Raw genomic sequence first — 26,268 nt, 5'->3', positions numbered from 1 at the left:
TTGTTCATAGCACATGATGTTCACAGGTAAGCGCAATTGTTTCTCACAGGCTGACATTAAACTTGAAGCAGCAAGGCTGAGTGCGATGCTTACGCCCATAATCCCAGCTGTTTGGAGGCCAAGGCAGGGAGGATCACTTAAGACCAAAAGTTCGAGACCAACCTGGGTAACAAAGCAAGACCTCGTCTCTACAAAAAGTAAAAAAAAAAATTAACCAGGCATGGTGGCATGTGTCTGTGGTCCTAGCTCTCAGAGGTTGACATGGAAGGATCACTTGAGACCAGGAGGTCGAGGCTGCAGTGAGCCATAATTGCGCCTGAGCAACAGTGTGAGACTCTGTTTCAAAAAAAAAAAAAAAAAAGAAAGAAACTTTTTAGCCCCTCTCTTTTTTGCCTTTTTCTGCTAGGACGTTGAGCCACTTGATGTTTTTTGTTTCTGTGGAAGGTGTCAGATTTCACAGTGATTTTTTTGTCTTGTCGTTCGGCCATGCTTTGCATGTCCGTCGTTTATCCTCTTTTGCTTGCGTGGGCTTAGGCGGGCGGTTTGTTTGAGCCCAGTATGTGGCGGGTTGCTTGTGGTGTTATCAGGGTCTTGTTCTGTGGCCTGTTTGGCCTCTGAATGGCCTGTGGTTCACTTTCAGTTGCCTCTTTTGTTTTTGGCTGGCAGTGCAGGTTTTCTTCCTTGTGTCTTTCCAGCAGTTTTGGCGGTCGGGGTTGCCTGATTGCTTGTTGCAATTTGTTCATGATTTTAAGGCGGGTGGTGTCTCCTGGTAATTACAGATATATTAGGTGGGCATGTGGGTTCGCAAGTGTATTTCCAGCTACTTTGTAGTGTGTCGCTGGATGATTCCTTGCGCTGTGGCTTTTATGTTTGTTGTTCTTTTTCATTGTTACTCTGTGTTTTATTTTTGGTGGTGAAATGCTGGCCTGTCTTTTTATCTTCCTTTTTTAGTGGAGACGCTTGTTCGGTTTGGATTTGGCTTTCTTTGTTCTTGTATTTGGGGTGTGGTCGCCGGTGTGCCAGTTTTGCTGGTTTGTCTTTTTGGGCAGCAGTGCTTTCTTGAGTGGGTTTGTGGTCTGATCGGTGGTGTGTGGTGTTTCTTGCGGGGGTGGGTTCCTCATGGTGGGTTTTTTTTTTGCTCCTTTTCTTCTCTTTCTTTTTGGGTTGTGTTCTGTTGCCTTTGTATTTTTGTTCCTTGGGTCATGTGGTTCTGTTTTGGTTGTCCCCGTTTTTGCCTGTCGGCTTTGGTGTTTGTCTTTTCTAGGGCTTTTTTAATTGACTCTCTGTTGTTTTTATTTGATTTGGTCTTGTTTATTCTTTTCTGTCAGCTCAATGTTGTTTAAGACATTGTTTTGTTTCGCTAGTGTTATTCTGTTTCTTTCTGGATTTCTTTTGGTCGCATTTTTGCTCTTTGTCTATCCCACTTAGTGGCCTGTGTGTCTGTGATGGCGTGTAACAGGCCTATTTTATTACTCCTGGTTCATGTGTGTTGTTTCTTTACTGTCATTCTAGTCTTTTGTGTTTGTGAGGTGGGTGTGTGCCGTTGTGAGGTTGTTTAGGCGATTGTGGCCATGGTGGTGCCCCTCTCTCTTTACTTACAATAAATTAGTTGGCTGTGGTTGGAGGTAGGTGCCTTCCGTGCTAGTTGGTGGGGTGGGTGAGGGGGGTTGCTTGCTTGCAGGCGGTGGGGATTGGCTTGAGTTGGGTGTGTTCCCCTGCCTTTCCTCCTGTCTGGTGAGCGAGCCTCCGTCTCCCTCAAAAAAAAAAAAAAAAAAAAAATTTCTGCTACAATCACTGTCACTTGACATGTACTCCAGCTTAGGAACCACCAAGAGTATCTAAAAGAGAGGTCCCTCCTTCCCCCATGGCACTTCACTGATGCGTGGACCAACACGACACAGCTCAGCTCTGAGGTGGGAGACAAGCCTGGGCAAGACTAGGGGAACACAAAAGATTTCTGTGGCAGTCCTCTCAGGAGGCTCTGATAGGCCACTCCACCAACCCCTCACACACTCTGCAGGTGACAAAAGAAGCCAGTACCACCACTGTACATCTTGCCATCCTACTTAGCAGTGGCAATGCTCGCCACTATTCCCCTAGGTCCCTGCCTCAGTGTTAAATGGATAACAGGATTAAAGAAAGAGAATTTGCTGATTTTGTCCTCCCAAAAGTGATCATGACAGCTGTTCATCTTACTTTAAGTTCTTTTTCTAGGGGGGAACGAAGTTCCACAATTTTGGCCTGGACCCGGTCAAAGAATTGCTTGTAATAATGGTACAAATTCCATAGAACACTGCAAAGTGAATCTGGAAGAAATGAAAAGGAAACAAAAACACCACACTTGCTGCATGTGCTACTGGTGCCAGCTGTGGCCTTCATATTTCAGTGACGGTCCTTCCTCATTACTCTCTATGCCACGAGATTACAGCGAGTTTCACAGGCGGATTATTTAGGGAGCCTGTCTGACTTTAGCATTTCCCAGAGATGCAGACTGTCAATAATCCCCTATTTTTCACTTCTGCTTGTAACAGATGTTTTTTTGCACTTTTGTTCTTGAAGATGATGTACTCAGAGGTTCTTCTAAAATCATAATATCAAATTCTTTCTCTGAATCTTATTGTAAAATCAGCAGAAACTGAGCTTGATTTAAAAGATGGCATATTAAGCAGGTCACCCCAAATGCTCATTCATGTACAGTCTGTACTCCTCTTGTAGTGAGACTTTTATCCCAATTGCTGTGGTCAGGGATAGTACTTGACAACAGGCAGTTTTATGTGCAGTTCCTTGATGGATGGCAGTGCTCTCACTGGATGAAAGAAACTTATAATGGCCTGGATCAAGCAGTAGCTTAGCAGGATATTACAGTGTCTAGGCAGAGATGTGCTGCCTCAACATGCTAGGTCCTGAGAGCTTCATCTGGCAATTTACTTCTGCCAGGGCTTGCTAGTCAGTGCTAAACTTAGAACCATCTGCACTTCACTTTCAGGGTTCTCCTCTCTATCTAATGTGAAGCGCATTAAACATAACTGTGTGTCTTGTTTAAAACCAAGTGTGCAAGAAGGCACCTGTCTCGTGGTAAATTCAAAGCCTAACCCATTTGAGTAGTGTGATGTAAAAGGAAAGGAAAAAAAATCCTCACCCTTTCCTTCAACCTGTGGCATCAGCAAGACGTGACAATGGAAAACCAGTAACATCTGAAGTCGCACATGGAACTCTCCCAGCGAGGATCCTTCAATAAATGCTTGTAATGTGCTGACCAGCAACATCAAGGTCATCTGTTTGTCATCTTTAAAAATTCAAAGAGGAAAATATGTATTTCCTTCAACCATCACTCCCTATTTCTGACAGACACGCAATCTATTTGGAATACTATGGATGACCATGAGGTAGATATCACAATGTGAGGCTCTCAAACAAGGACCACGGCTACATTCTAGGCTGATTTAAAATAACAGGCCAGGTGTGGCGGCTCACGCCTGTAATCCCAGCACTTTGGGAGGCTGAGGTGGTTGGATCATCTGAAGGTCAGGAGTTCAAAACCAGCCTGGCCAACAAAGTGAAACCCCCTCTCTACTAAAAATACGAAAACTAGCCAGGCACAGTGGTCAGCACCTGTAATCCCAGCTAGTCAGGAGGCTGAGGCAGGAGAATTGCTTGAGCCTGGGGGTGGAGGTTGCAGTAAGCCAAGATCGCACCAGTGTACTCCAGCCTGGGCAACAGAGCAAGACTCCATCTCAAAAAACTAAATGAATAAAGTAACAGCTGCACATAGGACATATGTTAAACGCACTCACAGCAAATTATGAAAATGAACTATAAGGTGCTCGTTGTTATGTATAAAAGACTTTTCATTCAAGCATGTTGGCCACTACCTACCAAAAACTCAACTTTCACTTTGAATTCTATCATGGACATGGAGAAGAAGGAAAACTTACCATATGATTGGTTATTTACACTTTTTGGAGAAGACATTTAAACCTCTCAGACTTTTGTTATTATTATCTCAGTTGGACAAATGCTATTTATAGCTTTCTTGGCTGACCTCTCAGAAATACCATAAAGTCAAACGGGACGCATTCCCTCATGAAAGCAGTGTAGGGAGCAGCAGGAGCAGGGAAATCCTACGCTTTGCAGCACTCCGTTTAGCTGGGAAACTCTAAGTGGCCAGGAAACGTACTGCTAGGTGTTACCTTCCTGTTCTTCTGTTTGTTCCTGCATGTGTTTCTCAAGCATCTGATAGATGGAGAACCAGTGCTTGGTGGATTTCTCAGTGTGGCACTTCATGGTATTATCCAAACTCATGGACCAGCAGCTGAAACGAGAGAAGTAGCCAAGCGGGCATTTAGGGAAACATTTGAAAGATCTGAAATCAGAGATGCAGAAGCTGCATGCTCACTCTTCTCTCCTCCCAAATGGAGATGGAGGAGCCGCCCAGTTTCCTGCCGCAAGAACATATGCTGTTGTCTAGACTATATTCAGGCCATTTTAACACCCTGCTTTTAACTCTGTGATTAATGACTAAAAACCACATTCCGAAGCTTTAATACTATATAAATCCTAAAGAAAGTTAAACTACCAAAAGAAGAAAGCCCTTACAACCTAAGTTCAGGAAAAGGAAGGAGAGTCACTTACTTTAGCTCCAGTTTACGCCACCGAATGATCATTTGACTAACCAAATCAAGATGTTTCCGCAAAGACAAAGCTCGACTTGCATTTTCCTCCCAATCCTAAAGAAACAAAGATAAAATTCACTGTGGACATTATTCAATCCCAACCTGCTCTCTCAAGAACGTCTTGAACTTTGCATGGCTAGAGACTACTGGGCCCCTAAACGACTTACACCAACTGCAGGAATCAATCTATAGTGTACCCAGCTTCTGTCTGGTCACATGACAGAACTCCAGCAGAGCCAAGTTTAGAGGCAGGCAAGAAAGCACAGTGTTTACAGACTGGAGCCTGAATTCATGCTGTTTGCTGTCTGACCTGGATCAAAGACATGTGACCCTTTTCTGTCCAATGGGGAGGTAACAGCTAACTCCAAGGCCATGAGGGCATTACGGGGAACAGCATATGTGGGCACTCAGCTGGACTGAAGGTCCACCTGGAAGGCCTGGGGGACTGTACCCTCATTTCCAGTGGACACTGCATCCCACTGGAAAAAAGGCAAGGTAGTTCATCCTCATCACAGGGGCAATGGCTCAATTGCAATGATCTCACCCCATGCCAGAAAAACCAAAGATGCTTATCTTTTTCCAGCCCAAACCATAATTTTCTAACAACAAAGGTGCCACAAGATACATCTTTTGCCAACTGACCACCAACTAAGACGAGGAAGAGAGGGATTAGCTCACCTGTGCCTTTGTCAGAAGGATCTCTAAGCCATTCAGGAACTTTGAGATGGGACTGGAAAGTGGGAAACTACAAATTCTGTCCATAACAACCAGCAGCTGCAGAAATAAAGATTTGGTTATCTCAGTAGGAATACCAGTGATCCAAAGTCACAGGGTACTGAAGAAAGTCCTGACCAGAAGTTTCCTCCCAATTTTCTGCTTTTAAAACACCTCTGAAACTATGAATAAAAACTTTCAGGGGTATGTATTTTGACCGAGATAAGCACTTTATCTACTGCATACCCCCGGAAATAAGATGAAGTCTGACAAGATAATCAGTCTTATTCCTTGTACCAAGGGTTATAAAACTGGCTGAAGACCACAGAGCAATGTCCAAGTTAAAACTGCTCATCATAAAAAAGCAAAACCTATTTCTAGTACATTTAAGAAAACTATAAAGCCTTTGGTAGTATGAGTATGTGTCCGAATTAACAGAGCAACATGGCAGCATTTTATTATATGGTCAGCAACCCCTGCCCAAACAAATAAAATTAACAGAATCCCCAAACATCACTTATACAAGAGAAATACAAAACTGGTGTGTTCATCCTGTAGTTAGTAAGTAGCATCTCATTGAATTGAGGTTAAGCCTTTGTTTATATGTACACGTGTGCAAGTGAGTGCCCCCAGGGATGATGGTGAGGTTGCATCCTCATTGCAGATTCAGTACTATGAGAATTCCTTCCTCAGCAACTGCCCTACCTGTTCAAGTGCTGGGTGTTCTGGCCAGTCCTGCAGCAACTGAGTGACAGCCTCTGAGAAACCCTGAAGCACAGGTTGACACTGCCGTGCTTCTGGAACATTAGGATGTTGGTAGAAGTCATAGGGCCCATCAGGTTTCACCATCAGGTCTGAGGCTGCCTCCCCAAAGAGAGTGTTATGGGAGAGGGTGGAGGCCAAAAGTTGGCTGCCCAAGAGTCGGTCATTCAGTTCAACTCCTGTGAAGTTAACATCACGGTAAAGTCAGTGAACTCAGTAAGCTGATGTATCAATATGTCAAGAAGATGTCAGCAACAGGGCCAGGCGCAGTGGCTCACATCTGTAATCCCAGTACTTTGGGAGGCCAAGGTGGGCAGATTGCTTGAGGCCAGGAGTTTGAGACCATCCTGGCCAGCATAGTTAAACCTCATTCCTACTAAAAATACAGACATTAGCCAGGCATGCACGTGCCTGTAATCCCGGCTTCTCAGGAGGCTGAGGCACAAGAATTGCTTGAACCTGGGAGGTGGAGTTGCAGTGAGTTAAGATCCTGCCACTGCACTCCAGCCCGGGCAACAGAGTAAGACTGTCGCAAAAAACAAACAAAAAGCCCAGGTGTGGTGGTTCACTCCTGTAATCCCAGCACTATGGGAGGCCAAGGCGGGCGGATCACAAGGTCAGGAGATCGAGACCATCTGGCTAACAGCAGTAAAACTCTGTCTCTACTAAAAATACAAAAAAATAGCTGGGCGGGGTGGCGCGCGCGCGCCTATAGTCCCAGTTATTTGGGAGACTGAGGCAGAAGAGTCACTTAAACCCAGGAAGTGGAAATTGCAGTGATTTGAGATTGCACCATTGCACTCCAGCCTGGCAACAGAGCAAAGCTCTGTCCCAGAAAAAGACACCAGCAACAATGAACTAATTGGCACTAATGAATGCCATTCTCCCCCAAAGCAATACTGGCCTAGAGAATTGTAATACCAATACCATAGCAGCTACCTAAAGTTCTCAAGTTTTGGAATGCGCAGAGGAAGTCAGAAACTGCCTAGGTATAAACAAAAGGGTGTAGGGGTTAACTCAATGCATTCAAATTCCCAGTTTTATACCTATTCTAGGTAAACAGAAAGGAAACTTATGCCTCCTCCCTACGTGCATGAAATAATGCATGAAATCATGTAGGAAACTGCACTGGACCAACTATTAAACCATATTCCATGAGATTGGTTGCTTCCAGGTATATATTATTTCATTTGAAAAGCACTAAGGCTATTGACAGAAAGCAGAAATAATGCTAAGGGGAAAAAAAATAAAATTAACTCCTTATCCATATTTTCTTAATCCTTCACACTAAAGGATCCAAACAATACATATCCATCTTTTTCTTTACCCATTTGCACACTGATGAAAATCCACCTTACTACATAATCCTAAATCAGTTTTCTTGAATTAGCTTAAGTTATTTAAGCCAAGGACACTCCATTAATAAGGAATTATGTGAAAACAGGAAATTTATGAGTGTGACTGTTCCAGAAGCAGCAACAGCATCTATTTGCTTTGCTTTCCCAAGGGCATAACAAAAGTAAACTACTGTACCCATCAGGGGGTAGAAGTGTGTCACAAGCGATGCCCCAGTCTGATAGCAAGACAGAAACAGGCTGAGGTAATGCTTTGCTTCATGTGGTGGCAGAGTCTGCTGGTACCAGAGGGATCGAGCGAAGTTGAGGCACAATTGCTGGTGTATCATCATTACTGCCTGCATTGAATTCTGGGAGAGGAAAGCTGGGTTTGTGGCTGCTTCCTCTTCTTGCCCATCTGAAGTTCCTTTGTTCTCCTCCAGTGTTGGCTGTACCAAAATATCTGCAAAGTCCTATAAATAGCATTAGAGCAATTGAACTTTTAAAAATCAGAATCTACTTCTAATCAGACCAAAAGGAAGAAAGAAAAAAAGCCTAAGAATGATGGAGAAAATGAAATAGGACTTATACATGTATTAAAGTATATTTTAAAAGACTATAGGCTGGGCACAGTGGCTCACACCTGTAATCCTTGTGCTTTGGGAGGCTGAGGGGGGAGGACTGCTTGAGGTCAGGAGTTTGAGACAGGCTGGGTGACATAGTGAGACCCTGTCTCTATATTATAAAGATTTAAAAACTGGCAGGATGTGGTAGCATGCACATGCGGTTGTAGCTACTTGGGGGACTGTTTGAGCCCAGGAGTTTGAGGCTGCAGTGAGCTATGATTGTGCCACTGCACTCTAGCCTCTAAAATAGAGACAGGGAGAGAGAAAGCCATCAGAGGGAACGTATGAAGGGAAGTCATTCCAAAACAAACCCTACCACCACTGCCCTACCTGTTCATGCAGGGGGAACTGTTTTCTGAACTCCTGTTCTTCCTCCTCCTCTTCACTCAGGGCTGTCTTAGAGTTCCTGCTCCTGTATCTGTATAAGCTGCTTTCCTGCTCAGCCTTCTCTTGGGCTATGCGTTCTTGCTCATCCCACTCATTGATGATTTCCTGAAAGTTACATAGACAGAAAGAAGCTGAACTTTCATTGCTGAGGCACTCACAAAGGCAAGATTTGCTATTAATTTCTCATGACTCAAAAACAAATAAAAGCCAACATCCACGAAACTAAATTCCATGGAAAAAAAGAGCAAATGGGTTTTGTTTTCAAAGTATGTATTCTCAGCAAGCAGTTTCCTAAATCCCCACTGCTGTGTCATTGTACTTTTGAAGGTGGAAAACTTGCCACAGTACAGCTAATGGGAACTTGCCTGTCAACAGCTAAATGTGCTCTGTAACAAGGACAGACTTGGGGTTGGCCATGAGAGGGCTGTGGTTCAGACTGCACTTGGGTGGCACCCCAAGGAGCTGGCCAAGTTCAGGAAAGAAACACTTAGATTAGGGACTGGGTGGTCAAAGGGCACCAATCAGGCAAAACTGGAATGTGTCTTACCAGACACATTGGAAATTCCCTTCCAACTCTAAGATTTCAGATCCTTAAACTGGCAAAACCTGTAAATTAAAGAATCATCCAACACTGCTAAGGCTGCGGAAATAAGCATCCACCATCTAGGAAGGTAATTTGCACGTAAAGCCTAAGAAGTGTGTTTAATCTTTGCCCAGCAATCCTGATCTCTAAAATTTGTATTCAAATATCTACCTGTGAGACTATTTACTGTGGCACTGGGTTTGTTTTTTTGCTTTTTTTTTTATTGGGGGGGGGGGGCAAAATAGTAAAAACAAGTATATACAAATGTAAATGTTCAATGATAGAAAAAGTTAAAATTACTCATGGCATAAATATACATGGCAGTCACTAAATAGGTAGCAGGTAAAGAATATATAATGACAGGAAAATAATCACTATCTGTGAAGTTTTTAAAACAAAGTTATCAAACAGAATAAACTTTATTAGTGGTTTGTTGTACATCATTTTGTAGCAGTTTAAGAACATGTCCAGGGGCCATGAGGGGGGGATCAGAATCAAACTCAACCAGTGCAACTCTTTTTTTCTGTTAACTATGCTAAGATTTGTACTTTTTAAAGCTGAGGCTACTAAAAAAAATCTGTTAGCCACTGGGACAAATTATTTTTTGAAATTAGGGTGATAAAAACATACAGCTACAGATAAATATTAATATACACACACAAGCAAGCCTAGAATGGGATACCTGGTATGTTAGTGGGGTTTATACAGCTTTTAAGTGGTAGGATCATTAGAAATTTTAGTTTATATTCTCTTAGCTGCATACAAGGAGAACAAATTACTTTTATTAATAAGAGAACATTTTAATGTAAGTTGACACAAGTACTTGGCAAAATTACCATAAACAAAGTCAAAAGACAACTGACAAACTGGGAGAAAATATTTGCAGTGTATGATAAAGGGCTTTCTCATTTTTAAAAAAAATCTCTTTAAAATTGAGTGGCAAAGGTCTGCAAACATACTAGCTATACTGGGAAAAGGAAGGAACAGAAAACAGAATGCCCACGCCCCAACCACACTGTGTATCTACGGCATGCTAATGTCCTGTAGGCTGCCCTCCCAGAGATGGCTCACCTGACACACATGTCTGAAGAGCTGCAGGGCCCTCTGGTCCAACTCTCCCTTGCATAGCACATGGGAGCGCAGGTAAAGGAGAGCGTTCATCAGCAGCTGCTCCCGAGTGGGACAGGCTCTCTGGCCCCTGCCTTCCAGCTCCTTTCCTCCTGAGTGCTTGAGGATTAGTTTCCTGAGGCCTCGTAGAACCTCCTCGGACTTCAGTGAGCATAAAGTGTCTGCGTGAGCATAGTAAGTGGGGAAGGTGGGACCCACTGATGGGAAAGCCAGCAAGGCTGTGGCCAGGACCCCCAGCCTGTCTGCACCAACCATACTGCTGTGGAGGGAGGCATGGAGCTCGGAGGCCACCAGCCTCATGCCATGTTGTAACTGCAATATGGATGCCTGCAGTGGGGCCACGGCATCTGGATACAAGGCGTACTCCTCTGCCAGCCGCTTCCGGAACTGGTGGTGTGACTGCTGCCAAGAGGCCTCCTCCTTTAGAAGGCTCTGGGCTACTTGGGCAGACCGTGGCCCATCCATGCGGAGGGCCTGCAGGAGCCGTGTGAGCAGATCCTGAATGGCAGGGGCCTTGGCTATGCTGGTGACGTAGTGGTGGATCTCTTGCACCAGGGACTCATAGCCAGGCACCTGGGGTCTGAATGCCTGCTTCTTCAACAGGCGACAGGTTAAATTCTCCAGCCGATCCATCCTTTGGCGAAGCAGCCTAAAGAGAAAGTAACACAGTATGCAAATTATGTCAGAAGAAAAACAGCAAATGTAGATTGGATCCTCGGCTAGGAAAACAGAAGGAAGAAATATCAGCTGCTGTGAAATAATATTTCCAATATTTTCTCAATCGTGATGATAATATTGACAATTAGTGAAAATGGGTAACATTTACACTGCAGTTACTGTGTTGTGTTATGTTGCTGGTGCTCAGATGCATATCTTACTGCAGCCTACTGGAGCAGGTAACTGCAATTATCCTTCTTGGGCTGATAAGGACACTGACATGTAAGGCATTAAGTGATTTAACCAACGTGTAAAACCACAGGTCAGGAGCAGGACTTGAACTCAGAAGCTACTACATTACACAGGCAAGCATCCCAAATCCAAATATCCAAAAGTCTCCCAACTTTCTGACTGCCAGCCAATATGACACTCAAAGAAAAGTCTCATTAGAGTATTTTGGATTTCAGATTTTCAGATCTGGGATGCTCAATTGGTATAAATATTCCAAAATCTGAAGAAAAAAAAACCACCACAAATCCAAAACACTTTTGGTCCCAGGCATTTTGGATAAGGGATCCCCAATCTGTACTGATTTCCTAGTAACAGACCTACAGCCAAGAATAGCAGAGAAATACAGTACATACCATCACACCCCAGTTCTTCTGGGCTGAGACTAAGTTTTGGCTTCAAACATCTTGGCCCCATGTGAACACACACCTTGAAGAGCCCCTTCCCCTCCTTTCACAAGGCATATATTTTTCCTGATTATAACGAAGGCTTTGGGATCTAATCGCTAATGTAGTTTAGAAGTGTATATTATCACCTCTACTGACACCATAATTACATTGCAAAGGTCAACTCCATCAAAAGGAGAGTCAATAATCCCCAAAACAAATAATCACTCTGCTGTGTTACCTGACATGAGGATGAGAGTAACTGACAATGGCTTCATCTTCCAGGTCTCGTCCAGTCTGCAGCTGGGATGACAGGTTCCGTGTCTTCCATTCACACTGCAGTTGGTGTAACTAATGGAAAACAGAAAAATCAGCTCACTGTGTCCCAGCCATGACCATGCACATGAAGACAATGCCCTGGGGGCATGTAGAGGAACCAGAAGGAAGGAATCTGGGTTCCTGAATAACCCAAGGAGAGGTGGCTCTGCTCCACTCATCTAGACCACTCACATCAGAGCTCTGAGGGGAAACGATCTTACTTATATCACTGAATTTTTTAGTCTCTCTGCTACTCCTACTAATACAATTTTCCTTCTTCAAAATAGTACTAACGTACCATTACCTTAATGTATCTAGTTCCTGAACTTGGTTCAAACTTCAAATAGCAAGGGATACCACAGTATCTGATTCAACTTCTCTTTTTTAAGACAGGGTCTCGGCTCTGTAGCCCAGCTGAAGTGCAGTGATGCGATCGTGGCTCATTGCAGCCTTGACCTCCCAGGCTCAAGTGATCCTACTGCTTCAGCCTAGTGAGTAGCTGGTACCAGAAGCACATACCACCACACCCAGCTTTTTTTTTTTTTTTTTCTTTTTTGGTAGAGATGAGGATCTTACTATGTTGTTGCCCAGGTTAGTCTCGAACTCCTGGGATCAAGTGTTCCTCCCACTTCAGCCCCCAAAGTACTGGGATTACAGGGGTGAGCCACCACACCTAGCCTGTACTTGATTCTTGAGTTTTAGACAGCAAACACCAATAAGTCCAAAATTCCTAGGACATAGGGATACTATATACTACCTAAAGAAATATCCAAATCCAGGCCAGGCGTGGTGGCTCATACTTGTAATCCCAACACTTTGGGAGGCCAAGGTGGGTGGATCACGAGGTCTGCAGTTCAAGATCAGGCTGGCTAAAATGGTGAAACCCCATCTCTACTAAAAGTACAAAAATTAGCCAGGTGTGGTGGTGTGTGCCTATAATCCGAGCTACTCAACAGGTGAGGCAGAGAACTGCTTGAACCCAGGAGACAGAGGTTGCAGTGAGCTGAGATCACACCACTGCACTCCAGCCGGGACAACAGAGCAAGACTCCATCTCAAAAAAATGAAACAAAACAAAACAAGACTCCTGGGAAGTCATAAGGCAGCTTCTGCAATATCATGATCTGAATTCCCAAAAGGAGTAACACAATCACCAGATCCAGCAGGTCAGGGAAGGAGCCCGTGCTCCAAACGCCTGGCTCCCATACCTCTTCTTTGGCGTAATTGAGCTTGTACTCCCTCTTCACCGCAGGGTCAAAGCGTGCCTGGGGAAGCCATGTCTGAATCTGCAGCAAGCCAAGGCTCACCCAGAGGCTCCCACGCTGGGCTGGCTCAGGCAGGCTCTTCTTACTCACCCCTTCACCAAAAAAGTGGTGCAGGGAGGTGAGCAACTGGCAGAGCAGTTCCTTGGGCAGCACCTCCTGACCAGCCATGTCACCAAGAGTCTGGCCCACATGCTGGAAGGCCTGGCTGCTCCCAAGCAGCAGCTGCTCACAGTTCTGCATGTACTCCTGCCGCCGGGGCTCTGGGAGCAGCTCTGCTAGGCCTGCCAGGTGCCGGAATAGCACCAGCCCCTGCAGTTGGGAATCCGTGCGTCTGTGGGGACAAAAGGAAAGCACTGAAAGGCTTGTACTGTATCAAAAGGCATTGCTTTTCATATACTATCACTCTCTCAAGAAATAACAACCACAGAATGCAGCATCAATATGTGGAGCTGAACTTCTGTTCTCACATAGTCTTATTTGGTTTACTAAGCATCACCCTCTTGATCACAATATGCTTAAAACTGACAGAGGAACTGGTCAGCTCATGGTAGCCCGAAAACATGCTGATCCAGGCAGGAAATGCCCTCACTTCAAACACCAGAACTAGCCACTATAGAAGGAAGTTCTCACTGGGTATCTGCTCCATGCTCTGGAGAAAAGGCAGGAACTTTACAGGAGGCTTCCAGGGTGAGGGAATACCTGAATTCTGCTACTGAAGAGATAGCCATGTTGGTCCAAAGCATCAAACTGAGGTCCTGGAGCTGCTGGGTTCTCTCAACCCACTCTCCTAGGGTCACGTGAGAGGAGGACAGGATGGGGAGGCCACTCACATCCCAGGGACTTGCTCTGCAGCTGCTGGTTAAGACTTCAAAGCAGCACTTAGAGAATATGGGTCTATTGAGATTGCCAGGGCCCTAAGGGACAAGAGAAGAGTCAATAACTTTTAAAAATTAACTAAGACAATTTCCAGAAGCAGCAACAGAGAACCCGAAAGGAAAGAATAAAAAGAGAAGGTTCGGGTTGCTTGGAACAGGTAAGCATCTCTCAGAGATGGGATTAGAAGAGAATGGGTTGGGGCTGGTATACCTTAAATGAAAGTGGACTCCATGCTCTAGGAAATGGGCAATGGGTGCTTTAGTAATGCATGAGGAAAGACTGCAAACCTGGGAATCAGGGAGAACATTCGTGCAGAAGGGAAGGAGCCACACTATAGGAGGATAAAAGGTAATTCAGGAAAGGAGTGAGAGACAAATGTAAGAGCCAGGGACAAAGCTGCCGTGTCTATGCTCCTTAGACTGTTAAATGGGACACAATAATAACTGTCCAAAGCAAAGTGTTGTCAAAGGGCTGACAGCCAAATATGTGTGATGGTCAACTCTGTATATGTCACACAAACCTCAGGGATCCAAAGTTTATCACTAAAGGCTTTGAGAGGTGTTTTACAATAAGGTCAAGTAAATCCATAAATATTTGGGGCAGTAAGGTATAGGATAAATGTGGCATTTCAAATGAGAGTGGAAAGGACAAATTAGTCAAAATGGTGTTATTACATCGCTATTGGATCTGTTTGTATAAAAGAAAAAAAGTTGCGTCCCTCTCTCATAAAACAAACAGATGACATTGATTTAAACATAAAATAAAAATACAGGAGAAAATAATAGAAAATAATTTTGAACTGTTAAGGTGATGAAGGGAAACATTTTTTAAAAGCATGACCCTAAAGTCAGTAAGTAGAAGGGGCTGGACTATTTGGAGGGAAAAAATAAAACTTGTGACATGTAAGAAAACAAACTTGAGAGACAATGGAAAACTAGAAATACAATTCCAACCTATATGGGACAAAAGTTTAACATACATAACATATAAAAAGATCTTCCTCCCAGGTAGCTGGGATTACAGGAGTGAGCTACAATGCCCAGCCAACCCAATTTTTTTTCTTAAAAAAGGACGACCATAACTAGAAAATTCAGAGAAGAACTAAAGGTGATCAATAAACGTGAAAATATGCTTCATCTTCGCATTTATCAAAGAAGTGCAAATATGTTCTAACTGTATGACAGAAACAATTAGAAATGTTTATAACACCTAGTGTGGCAAGCAGATGAAGAACAGGTCCTCATCTCTATATTAAAGGACACTAAACCTCACTGTGGTCATCCAGGACTTCAGGACTTCGCTCTTCACTGGCTCCTCTCATCTTTGAAAAAGTAAAAAGCAAAAGCCCCATCTGTAGTTTGATGATAACCACAATTTTGCTTTTAATGTGTAGATACTCTGACCAAGGATTCAACTGCAATTCCAGTAACTTATGTGCAGAAATGCACCAACAAGTGGACAAAGATGTATACAAGGATAGCCAATGTGGCACGCTTATTACAGGAGGAGGGAGAAAATGCAAGAAACTTCAACACTTTATCAGTAAGAAGGTGAGTGAAATAAATTCGAACACATCAATACAACAGAATAACTTCACAAAACAAGCTGGAATGAGCCGGGCGCAGTGGCTCATGCCTGTAATCCCAGCACTTTGGGAAGCAGGGGCAGGCAGATCACAGAGTCAAGAGATTGAGTCCATCCTGGCCAACATGGTAAAACCCCATTTCTATTAAAAAATGCAAAAGCAGCTGGGTGTGGTGGCACACGCCTGTAGTCCCAGCTACTCGGGTAGCCGAGGCAGGAGAATCACTTGAACCCAGGAGGCAGAGGTTGCAGTGAGCCGAGATTGTGCCACTGCACTCCAGCCTGGCCAACAAGAGTGAAACTCCATCTCAAAAAGATAAATAAGCTGGAATGACATACATATTTCTATTACATATATGTGTACTTATTTTTGTTTATATATGTATTTAATATAAAAATATATGTAAAAAAAGGATACAGAGCAGAGTGGACATTTCTAATGAATTGTATATATTATATATACATATATCTGTACTGTTTCAATATTTTATAGTGAAAAAATTATCTTTTAATTATAGTATAGACTTTTTCAATAAAACCTTTTTTGACTTATCTCCGAATTTCACAAATCATTTAATATGGTATACTTTTACTGACACTAAACTTATTTAACATCCTGCAGAAAATAAAGCGTTGCAATCACCTAGTCACTATTGTATGCCAGGAATAAATGTTTATTGATAGATCCATTCAGAAACTCTTTTGCCACTATCAAACATTTTTTATAATTTTAGAGCAACAAACCTTCAATGTGGAGCCCAAAAGGGACTTGGGTGCCTCCCTCTCCTGCATGGCAGGCCAATGGTTCCACATTAGCCAGTACTCTGGATGTGTGGTCACTGTACTGCTCCAGAAAGCCATAAACATGGAATTAAATAACTCGGACCACAAAGAAGTAATTTCTTCAGGAGACACCTAAAAATAAAGGAATAATTAGGTAAGAGAATATCTGAGAAAGACTTCATAAATCAAGTTATTAGTTCTCTTTTTTCTAAGACTCATCCAAAACTATCATGACTTTAAAGGTATTAATCCAAATTTTTCTGATTCTCTGCCACACCAGTAATCTTGGTCAAGAAATGTGACATGTTTACAGTTTTATTTAAAGCTGTACTAATGAAATTCTATTAACCAGAGTTTATTACTATTATTAGAAGAGTACAAAACATTCTCACAATATATTTTTGAGCAACTGGGAAATTTTTAGAAGCAAATATTTTCATTTCATTTAATTGGAAACCAAAATGAATACTCCTGTGATAAGAGTTGTAATATACCCTCATAATTACTGCAAAAGAATATTAAAAATTCTCTCCTTTAAGAGGTAACTCAAAATAACCTGAGGTTTCCAACATGGAATTTTAAGAATAAACAAAATGTTTTGCAACCACTCTGTCACAGAAAATCTAATCAACTCATAGTGTAAAGGAGGCTTATATCTCTTTGTGATTTTTACCTTCTGATGATGCAGCAAGGACCACAGATCTCGAAGCTCTTGAGGAGCAACTGGTGTGTGATAAAGACAAAATGAGATGAGATGACGTATCTCCTCATTTATCTGGGGTTGTTGATTTTTGCTGCATCTGTTCCAAAAATAAAGAGGGAGAAGATGGGGTATGGACTATCAAAGAACTACTGGAAAGCTGCTACATTAAGGAAAGTGTAACATAAAACTTATAATACCTTTATCTAAAAATGAACAAGTCTATTGATAAAATTCCTAGTGACTTTTAAAGTAGAGTCAAAACTAGCAAAAAACCTTCAATACATTTGGGCTTTCCAAAACGGCAAACTATCTCCCTCGGTTTCAGAAACCATCCCCATCAAGTCTGTGCTTTGTTTATGGGTATAGGATATACAGACTAATAAAGAGAGAAAGTTTCCACAAGAAAAACAGCTGAGAGCATGGTTTACCTTCTAAGATAAGCCTGTGCCATAAAATTAGCTGTCACTTTGTACTGCCAAAGCATAGCCAGGTACTCCATTGCAGGCCACAACTGAACAATCCTGGTGAGCTGGATCAGGGAGGTAAAGCGTGGATGGGACAGGGAGGAAGCTTCACCATGCTTTTTCTCCAGAAAACCAAGTGAGAGTCCTTTGGCTTTCAGTTCTAAACACTGAGCATGCACAAAATTCCTCAGTTCATCTGGACAAAAGACAAACATTGTATTAGGGCACAGTGGTCAAGAGTACAGCCTCTAGATTCTCAACAGCCTGCTATGAGACTGCAAGCTTAACTTGAGCTAACCAGAGTTAAGCTCCTTAACCTGAGCTCTGAGATTCTCATCTGTGAAATGTTATTAACATCCACACGATTCTACTGATGGAATTTAAAATATATGTGAAGTTTAGCCCTATGCCTGACACTTATTTAAAGATATTTACACTATACCCCTCACATTTCCCAGAAAAGAAAAGTCTAAGGGAAAACTTAATAGCTACCAGCAAGAGGATATTTTCTGAGCATTTGTCAGCTAGCCAAGTGCTAGAATATTTTACCAGGGTTGACATCTTCCAAAATATTAGCTCTAAGTATCAATCCCCAGGCTTGTAGGAGACTTTTCTTCAATGTCCATTCAGAAGCAACCACTTGGAGACGATTAATGTCTTCCTGCCATCCACTCTCCCCAAGGGCAGGCATCTGCTCCCTGACGGCAAGGACTTTGTTAAGCACCTTCAGTTGTGAAAAACACTCCACCACCAGCTTGTCCTGAAACAACAAAACCCGCAAGAACAAACTATAGAGCACAAATGTGGTTTTCATTAGTAGCCTATACAGTCTGAGAATAAATTTATGATATATTCTTAACGTTTCCAGAAAACAAAGGACTTGTTTACTCTCTACCCGGTTAAATCTCTACCCAGCCTTAGTAATCTGAGGAATAAGTAAAATGATATTATGTAGCAAATTGCTTAACAAGATTCATAGGATAGAACCTGCCCTCTTGTTATCTGTGGGTTCAGCATCAATTCAACCAATCGTGGGTTGAAAATATTCAGGGGGAAAAATGGATGGTTGTGTCTGTACTGAACACGTTAAGGACATTTTTATCTTGTCATTATTACCTAAGCAATACAGTATAATCACTATTCACACAGCGTTTACATTGTATGAGGTACTGTAATTTAGAGATAATGTAAAGTGTACACAGGTTATATACACACTCAACGCCATTTTATATAAGAGGCTTGGGCTGTCCTGGATGTTTGCATCCAATGAGAATCCTCAAACCAATCACCCCCAGATGCCAAGGGAAAACTGTATTTAAGAGTTATGCTTTCAAGACAAGGATTAATCTTTGTTTTTTTGAGAAGGAGTTTCACTCTTGTCACCCAGGCCGGAGTGCAATGGCATGATCTCGGCTCACCATAACCCCCACCTCCCGGTTCAAGCAATTCTCCTGCCTCAGCCTCCCAAGTAGTTGGGATTACAGGTATGTGTCAGCACACCTGGCTAATTTTGTATTTTTAGTAGAGACGGGTTTTCTCCATGTTGGTCAGGCTGGTCTCAAACTCCTTACTTCAGGTAATCCACCACCTCGGCCTCCCAAAGTGCTAGGGTTATGGGCGTGAGCCACTGTGCCCAGCAGACAATGATTAATTCTTACCCGATGTCGGTTCCCAAGTTCCAGGACTTCAGAAAAAGTAGTCAAATATTTTTTATTTACTAGATACTTCCAAGCGTACCTTAAAAGGAAACGGTCGTCCCAGGAACTTCTGCAACTTCTTTACACCAGCAAAGCTGCCGGTCTGGCTCCCTAGACACTTCTGAATATGTTCTGAGACAGTCTGAACTTCTTTGTAATATCTTTAAAGGAGAACAAGAGCAGACGGGAAATAAGGAAAGCGGGAAACACTGGAGAGTAAGAGAAGTCATTGATATTTTCTTTTTTAATTGTGCATTCACGAATATGCCAAGGGAATAAACCAAAATAAAGCAAGAAGAAATAGTTTCAGTTCCAAATCCTCTTATCTTTAACATCATGTGTCTGTAATTCTTGACATTACTACTCGCAATATGAATCTTACTTGTCTTCGTGATTCATCAGAAGTTGGGGGATCTGGTGGACCAGATGTTTTAAAACCCAGTGCCAATGGAGGGCAAGAAGCGCCAGACCTGGGGCATCTACTTTAACTGTGTCGGCTACAGTCCAAAACCGGTCCCGCCACTGCAGAGAACCTAAGATCTAAAAACAAAGTCTCTTAGATAAGACAGCAAGAGGAATGACTAAAAAAAGAAGAAAAAGAAAAACAACGTAAATCAAGACTGCTCACAAACATCTTCTGGGAAAAGACACACAAGGTAGAGTATAATTGTTAATCAATGCTCAACATACATACACAAAAAGTCTAAGGCTAAACTGGAATATATGTAGGAACATTAAGGCAGAGAGAGGAGGCAAAGATCTTTCAGCATTTGAAGCAGAAAGTTATTAGAGAAAATAGAATTATTGGGTCAAAGTGTAGGTCATCTTATAAGAAACTACTAACTGTATTAAAGCAGCTATACCATTTTGTACTCCAACTGGAAGGGTGGAAGAGTTTCAGTTGCTCCATTTTTTTTGCCAATACTGGCTGTTAATGATTTTAACTTTAGTTTCATTTTTATTTCTATTCTTGTGGATGGTATCTCACTGTCGTTTCAAGTTACATTTCTTTGATAACTGATGGCACTGCAATTTTTAAAGTGCTTACTAGGCATTCTTATAACTTCTGAGAAGACATTCTATTCAAATGTCTCGCTCATTTTAAAACTGGGTTGTGGTGAGGCGAGGTGGCTCATGCCTGTAATCCCAGCACTTTGGGAAGCCGAGCGGGCAGATCACAAGGTCAAGAGATTGAGACAACATGGTGAAACTCTATCTCTACTAAAAATACAAAAATTAGCTGGACATGGTGGTGGTTGCCTGTAGTCCCAGTTATTCAGGAGACTGAGGCAGAATTGCTTGAACCCAGGAGGCGGAGGTTGCAGTGAGCTGAGATCATGCCACTGCACTCCAGCCTGGCAACAGAGCAAGACTCCATCCCAAAAAGAACAACAAAAAAAAACTGGATTGTATTAGCATAGCTAGTTTATGGAATTTACGTGTTTTGTTAACAGTTTTTCCCAGTATATTCATTTTTTCCAAGTACGTTTATAAAGGTAGCTATGAAGAATAGAAGTTTTAAATTTTGATGAAATCAATTTATCAATATCTTTCATTTACAGAGAATCCTAAAAAAATATTTGCCTATACTTAGGTTGTAAAGATTTTTTCCTAAGTTTTCTTTTAGCCAGTTTGTAATGTTAGTTCTTTTTTTAAAGGTCTCATCTATGTTGAGGTAACTACAGATAATGTGACATAAGGGTAAAGGCTCATTTTACTTTATATGGACATCTAATTGTTCCATCATCAGTTACTGAATTGACCATTTTTGCTATTAAATTACCTTTGCATATTTAACAAAAAACAAAACAAAAATAACTGACCATGTATGGGAGAGGGGTCTATCTGTGAATCCTCTATTTTGTTTCATTGATCTAAATGTCTATCCTTAGACAATACCATACGGTTTTAATACAGGATTGCAATGCAAAGCAGGTATCTGAGACTCCAACATGGCCCTTTGAATAATTTATTTTTACAGTAACACTGTTTCTAGATTAGTGATTTCCTTCCATAGTCCACAAGGTCAAAGCTATTTTCATAATATCATGTTATTTGCCATTTTCACTACAATGACATTTACACTAATGATACAAAAAAAGGACTGACAAGCAAATTATGACTATTTGACAGACATTGCATTGAAAATGAATGATGTGAAACTGTTACTTCAAAAGAAACAATTTAGAGGCTGGGGCACTGGCTCATGCCTATAATCCCTGCACTTTGGGAAGCTGAGGCAGGTGGATCATCTGAGGTCAGGAGTTCAAGACCAGCTTGACCAAGAAAGTGAAATCCCATCTCTACTAAAAATATAAAAATTAGCCAGGTGTGATGGTGCATGCCTGTAGTCCCAGCTATTCAGGAGACTAAGGCAGGAGAATCACTGTTAGAACCCAGGAGGAAGAGGTTGCAGTGAGCCAAGACTGCACCATTGCATTCCAGCATGGGTGACAGAGGGAGACTCTTTCACACACACACACACACACACACACACACAAAATTGGAAAACAGAGTTTGACAACTTCCTGGTAACGATTTTTCTGATGAGATTTGTGATTTTCACAGGTATGACTTTTTTATTTATTTATATTGAAGGATGAAATGTGTCAACTCAGTAAACAATATTTTCCAAGTTATCTATGCATGAGCTATAGACTCATGCAGGGTCAAAATCCATACAAGGTGCAAAATAGTCCAATGAATTTTAACAGGAGAAGTTCAGTGATTATTTGCTCAGATTGCCCATCGCAAATAACCTTTACAAAACTACCTGTCATTTTTGCTGTGTCATCAAATAAAAATATTCAAAATTATATGGAATGGTTACTAACATATTCTTCTCCTTTCCAACCTAACTATGGAGGCCAGCTTTTCTTCACAAACTTTATTCCAAACAACATACTACAAGAATCCATCTTCTCACAAGCCAGATCTACAGACGCTTGCAGGAATGTAAAACAGTTCTGCACTTTTCAATTTTTATTTTAGAAATTGCTATTTTTTTTATTAAAAATAAGTTATCCATATTAACATGAAAGTTTGCTATTGTATTTTAAGCAAATTTATGGGTTTTTTTTTTTTTTTAACATTTTTCAGATTTAGTTAATATGGTAAAAACTGACAGATGTAGCATCTTTTGGATTTTTGAGAACCTTTAAGAATATAGAGGCAGAGATCAAAAAGTTTAAGATTGGCTGTTATACTTTATTAGACTTACTAGAATAATATGGATTAAAAACTCCATTTAACCCACATGTGACAATAATGTCTAGGAGGACTTAAGCGGATTAAAATGTAACTGATACAATCTATCAATAGGTGAATCAATAAAAAAACTGTAGATCCATACAATGGAACACTCCTCAGCAATAAAGAGGAATACGTGAGTGTATCTCCAAATCACAATGGTGAGTGAAAGAAGATAAACAAAAAAAAATACTGTATAATTCCACCTGAAGAAAATATAACTGATCCACAGTAACAGAAAGCATATCAACAGCTACCTGGCTGTTGGGCAGGAGAAGGAAAGAAGAAAATACAAAAAGCGAATGAGGAAACTTTTTGGGGTGATGGATATGTTCATTATTCTTGATTGTGTTAATAGTTTCGCAGGTGCATACATGTTAAAACTTACACGCTTTGAATATGTGCAGTTTATAATATGTAAATTATACCCCAATAAGACTTTAAATATGTGCATAGGTATATTTAAAACTGTTAAGAATAAATTTCGTAAGTAATACTGGGCATACAGTAACACTGAAGTTATTCTTACCCCTAAGAATCTTTATGCCAACAAAGACAAATTTTGTTGTTTAAAATAAAACAAGGTGTAGTTCCTTACTTCATTGACACTGGCATCAGACACCACTCCCTGGGAGGACTGTACCCAGAGCAGGATTAGTGCATCACAAAGTTCAAAAAAAGCAGCAAGATTGACCACAATTTCATGGGGCAGAGTGTGATAGCTCTCTGGATCTGAGTCAACATAAATAAGAACATTTCATCAGATTTAAAATAATCTCTGGACATTTTCAAAATACACTATAATCTAGAACTTAAATGTTATCCCCAGTACAAAGGTCAATTTTGAAAGAGCAAAACCAAACCAAATTCTTTGCCTCCTACAGGTTGAGTGTCTCTTATGTGAAATGCTTAGGATCAGAAGTGTTTCAGATTTTGGATTTTTTTTGATTTTGGAATCTCTGCACATACATAATGAGGTATCTTGGGGAAATACATAGTCCAAATTTTATATTTTACAATATTTTTAATAATTTTGTGCATGAAACAAAGTTTGGACTGTATTTTGACCATGGCTTATTACATGAGGTCAGGTATAAAATTTTCCATTTGTGACATCATGTCAGTGCTCAAAAAGTTCCTGATTTTGGAGGATTTCAGGTTTCGAATTTTTATATTAGGGATATTCAATCTATATTATTAAACTTGGCAAATGAGGCATGTTTAACTACAGATGTAAATAATGTCTCACTGACAAATGCAGATTATAAAGCAAAAATGTATTTATGCAAGTGTTTAAGTACAAAATGAAAATTAAGTACATATGTTTAGATGGATATGAGAAAATATAAATGAAATTGTTACTAACAGTAGCCGATGTAAAGATGAACTTTTTCAATGTTTATACTTTAATAGTTTGAATTTTTTCCAACAAGCACAACTATTTTTTCAATTAAAAACAAAATAAAGATGCGAGAAATGCTTCCTCCTATAAGAAATGCTTATGAATGTTATTTTTTTTTAGCGGACAGATCTGGTTTTCAAGTGGCTGTGCTACTTGCTAGACATGTGACTTTGAGCATCTCCATGTCTCCCTTTCCTCACTGATAACATGGGACCTGTCTCACAGGTGGCTATAAAAAGTAAATGAGATCATGGACATGTAAAAAGCATTTAGCTAAGCCCTGGCACAAAGTAAGTGCTCACTAAATGTTAGTCATTAATACTGGGTAAGGGAACATGTTTAAAATCAGGCCAGCAGATGAAAAGAAATCAGTAAACAGCAGCAGCTGCTGAATATGCCTCTCAACTTTAGCAACATTATGCAATCAGATGCTTAAAATTAGAGAACACAAAAGGTAAATGTTCTTACCTTGATGGAATTCAAAGGACATTCTCAAAACACTATCTCTTAGCTTTTTGCTACCAACAGAAACCAATTTTGCTTCAGTAAAAACCCGTTTTTCCCGGTTAAGATATATGATTGTCCTGGAATGAGATTCAAAAAACATAACAAATAGTTATCAGTTAAAAACATTTTCAATCATATCTTCCATCTGATGGAAAACTTGGAATATCAGCATCCTTCATCCTGCCATTCCTCTCCTGCCTCTGCAAATCTTGGACTAAAGAGATGGCGGTGAAAGTGACAAATACTAAGGTGAAAGGAAAGAGGATGGATGGATGGAGAAAGCTGGGTCTAGGCAGACTGCCAGGTCTTGGTCTGCTACAACCTGACAAACTGAGCTGTGAACTCTTCAAAGTGGCCACAGTAGAAAGAGGAGTTGGGGGAGCAGGGGAGTAGGGGGCTGGCAGCTTGCAAGCCAACCTCTGAGGTATACACTACACTTGTGGATTCACTTTGAAAATTATGTAAATTCATATGTGAGTGTGTACATAAGTATGGGGATGCTATTATATCTCCAACATTAGAGGACAAGAAATGATGTGGACAGAGAGATGGCTAAGAGACACGTAAAAACAAGTAGGAAAAAAGGGAAAGAGCTGCTGAGAATCAAACAAAAACCAGGCTAGGTGCAATGGCTCACACCTACAATCCCAGCACTTTGGGAGGCCAAGGCAGGTGGACCACTTGAACTCAGGGGTTCAAGAGCAGCCTAGGCAACATGGCAAAACCCTGTCTCTACAAAAAAAATACAAAAATTAGCCAGGTGTCATGGTATGTACCTGTAGTCCCAGCTACTTGAGAGGCTCAGGTGGGAGGATGGCTTAAGCTCAGGAGGCAAAGGCTGCAGTGATCCAAGACTGTGCCACTGCACTCCAGCCTCAGTGACAGAGATAGACCCTATCTGAAAAGCAAAACAAAAACAGAAAACAGCTGGGCACGGTGGCTCACGCCTGTAATCCCAGCACTTTGTGAGGCTGAGGTGGGCGAATCACCTGAGGTCAGGAGTTCGAGACCAGCCTGACCAACATGGAGAAACCCCTCTCTACTAAAAATACAAAATTAGCTAGGCATGGTAGCGCATGCCTGTAATCCCAGCTACATGGGAGTCTGAGGCAGTAGAATCACTTGAACCTGGGAGGCAGAAGTTGCAGTGAGCCAAGATCACACCACAGCACTCCAGCCTGGGCAACAAGAGCAAAACTCCATCTCTAAAAAATAAAACAAAACAGAAAACAGTAGAAATATGACTATTGTATGATAAAGGCAATCATCTCCACAACCCAAAACTTCTCAGGTTCATAAAATTCAACACATGTAAGCTATACTTGACAGATTCGTAGAATGGTATAATCTGAGAAGCTGGTGAGGCAAACAGTGCACAGAGCAGCAGGTTTCACCTACTTGTTTGCAGCTGATTCTAAAAGGGCAAAGAGCTGGTCAGGCTGGTCTGTTTTTGGGTCAAAGTCCATCGAATTTCTAATCAGGTCTAGAGCCTGCATATTCCACCGGGGATCCAGAGGGATCACAAATTCCTCTAGTTTAAAAACAAAACAAAACAAAAATCAGAAATACTGGAGTTAAACTCCTTGCCTGGCAAGTTTCAGTTGAATACTTTCATTGTTTTACTTTGAGCACATTGAGTACTGATGAGGAAGAGGTTGAACCAGTAAATACCATGAGCTTCATCCCATGATACTAGAAAAGCAGGGTTTATTAGCTTTTACATTCTTTCTTTTCCAAATGCAAAGTATCTCTATGTACTGAAAGTCCATCCCAAGGCAGGATATAAAGGTAATCCCTACTAAAACACAACAATCCAACCAATGAATTCACTTCCTGAGATCACACTAACCCATGGGCTAAATTGCAGTGGTCACCATTAGCTA

The 26,268-nt window shown here is 41.4% G+C and overlaps 1 protein-coding gene across 1 annotated transcript in view; it reads right to left on the bottom strand.

Annotated features, from left to right (window-relative positions):
- The window catches only part of MDN1 (midasin AAA ATPase 1), a 176,290-nt gene that overhangs the window by 38,742 nt on the left and 111,280 nt on the right, over positions 1-26,268 (bottom strand). Inside the window, exons 51-71 of the mRNA XM_037730790.1 lie at positions 25,784-25,916; positions 24,347-24,462; positions 23,075-23,208; positions 19,610-19,767; positions 19,268-19,388; positions 18,080-18,290; positions 17,495-17,726; positions 17,037-17,163; positions 16,325-16,495; positions 13,820-14,034; positions 13,064-13,451; positions 11,780-11,889; positions 10,151-10,856; positions 8,440-8,601; positions 7,683-7,956; positions 6,093-6,328; positions 5,352-5,447; positions 4,633-4,727; positions 4,191-4,312; positions 3,140-3,286; positions 2,191-2,306 (exon numbers count right to left, since the gene is read on the bottom strand). Coding sequence (XP_037586718.1) covers positions 2,191-2,306; positions 3,140-3,286; positions 4,191-4,312; positions 4,633-4,727; positions 5,352-5,447; positions 6,093-6,328; positions 7,683-7,956; positions 8,440-8,601; positions 10,151-10,856; positions 11,780-11,889; positions 13,064-13,451; positions 13,820-14,034; positions 16,325-16,495; positions 17,037-17,163; positions 17,495-17,726; positions 18,080-18,290; positions 19,268-19,388; positions 19,610-19,767; positions 23,075-23,208; positions 24,347-24,462; positions 25,784-25,916 — 4,070 coding nt within the window. The remainder of the gene's footprint in view (positions 1-2,190; positions 2,307-3,139; positions 3,287-4,190; positions 4,313-4,632; positions 4,728-5,351; positions 5,448-6,092; positions 6,329-7,682; positions 7,957-8,439; positions 8,602-10,150; positions 10,857-11,779; positions 11,890-13,063; positions 13,452-13,819; positions 14,035-16,324; positions 16,496-17,036; positions 17,164-17,494; positions 17,727-18,079; positions 18,291-19,267; positions 19,389-19,609; positions 19,768-23,074; positions 23,209-24,346; positions 24,463-25,783; positions 25,917-26,268) is intronic.

Source organism: Cebus imitator, unplaced genomic scaffold, assembly GCF_001604975.1.
Source record: "Cebus imitator isolate Cc_AM_T3 unplaced genomic scaffold, Cebus_imitator-1.0 Scaffold359, whole genome shotgun sequence".
NCBI lineage: Eukaryota > Metazoa > Chordata > Mammalia > Primates > Cebidae > Cebus > Cebus imitator.
This window is presented reverse-complemented; position numbering and strand designations above follow the sequence as displayed.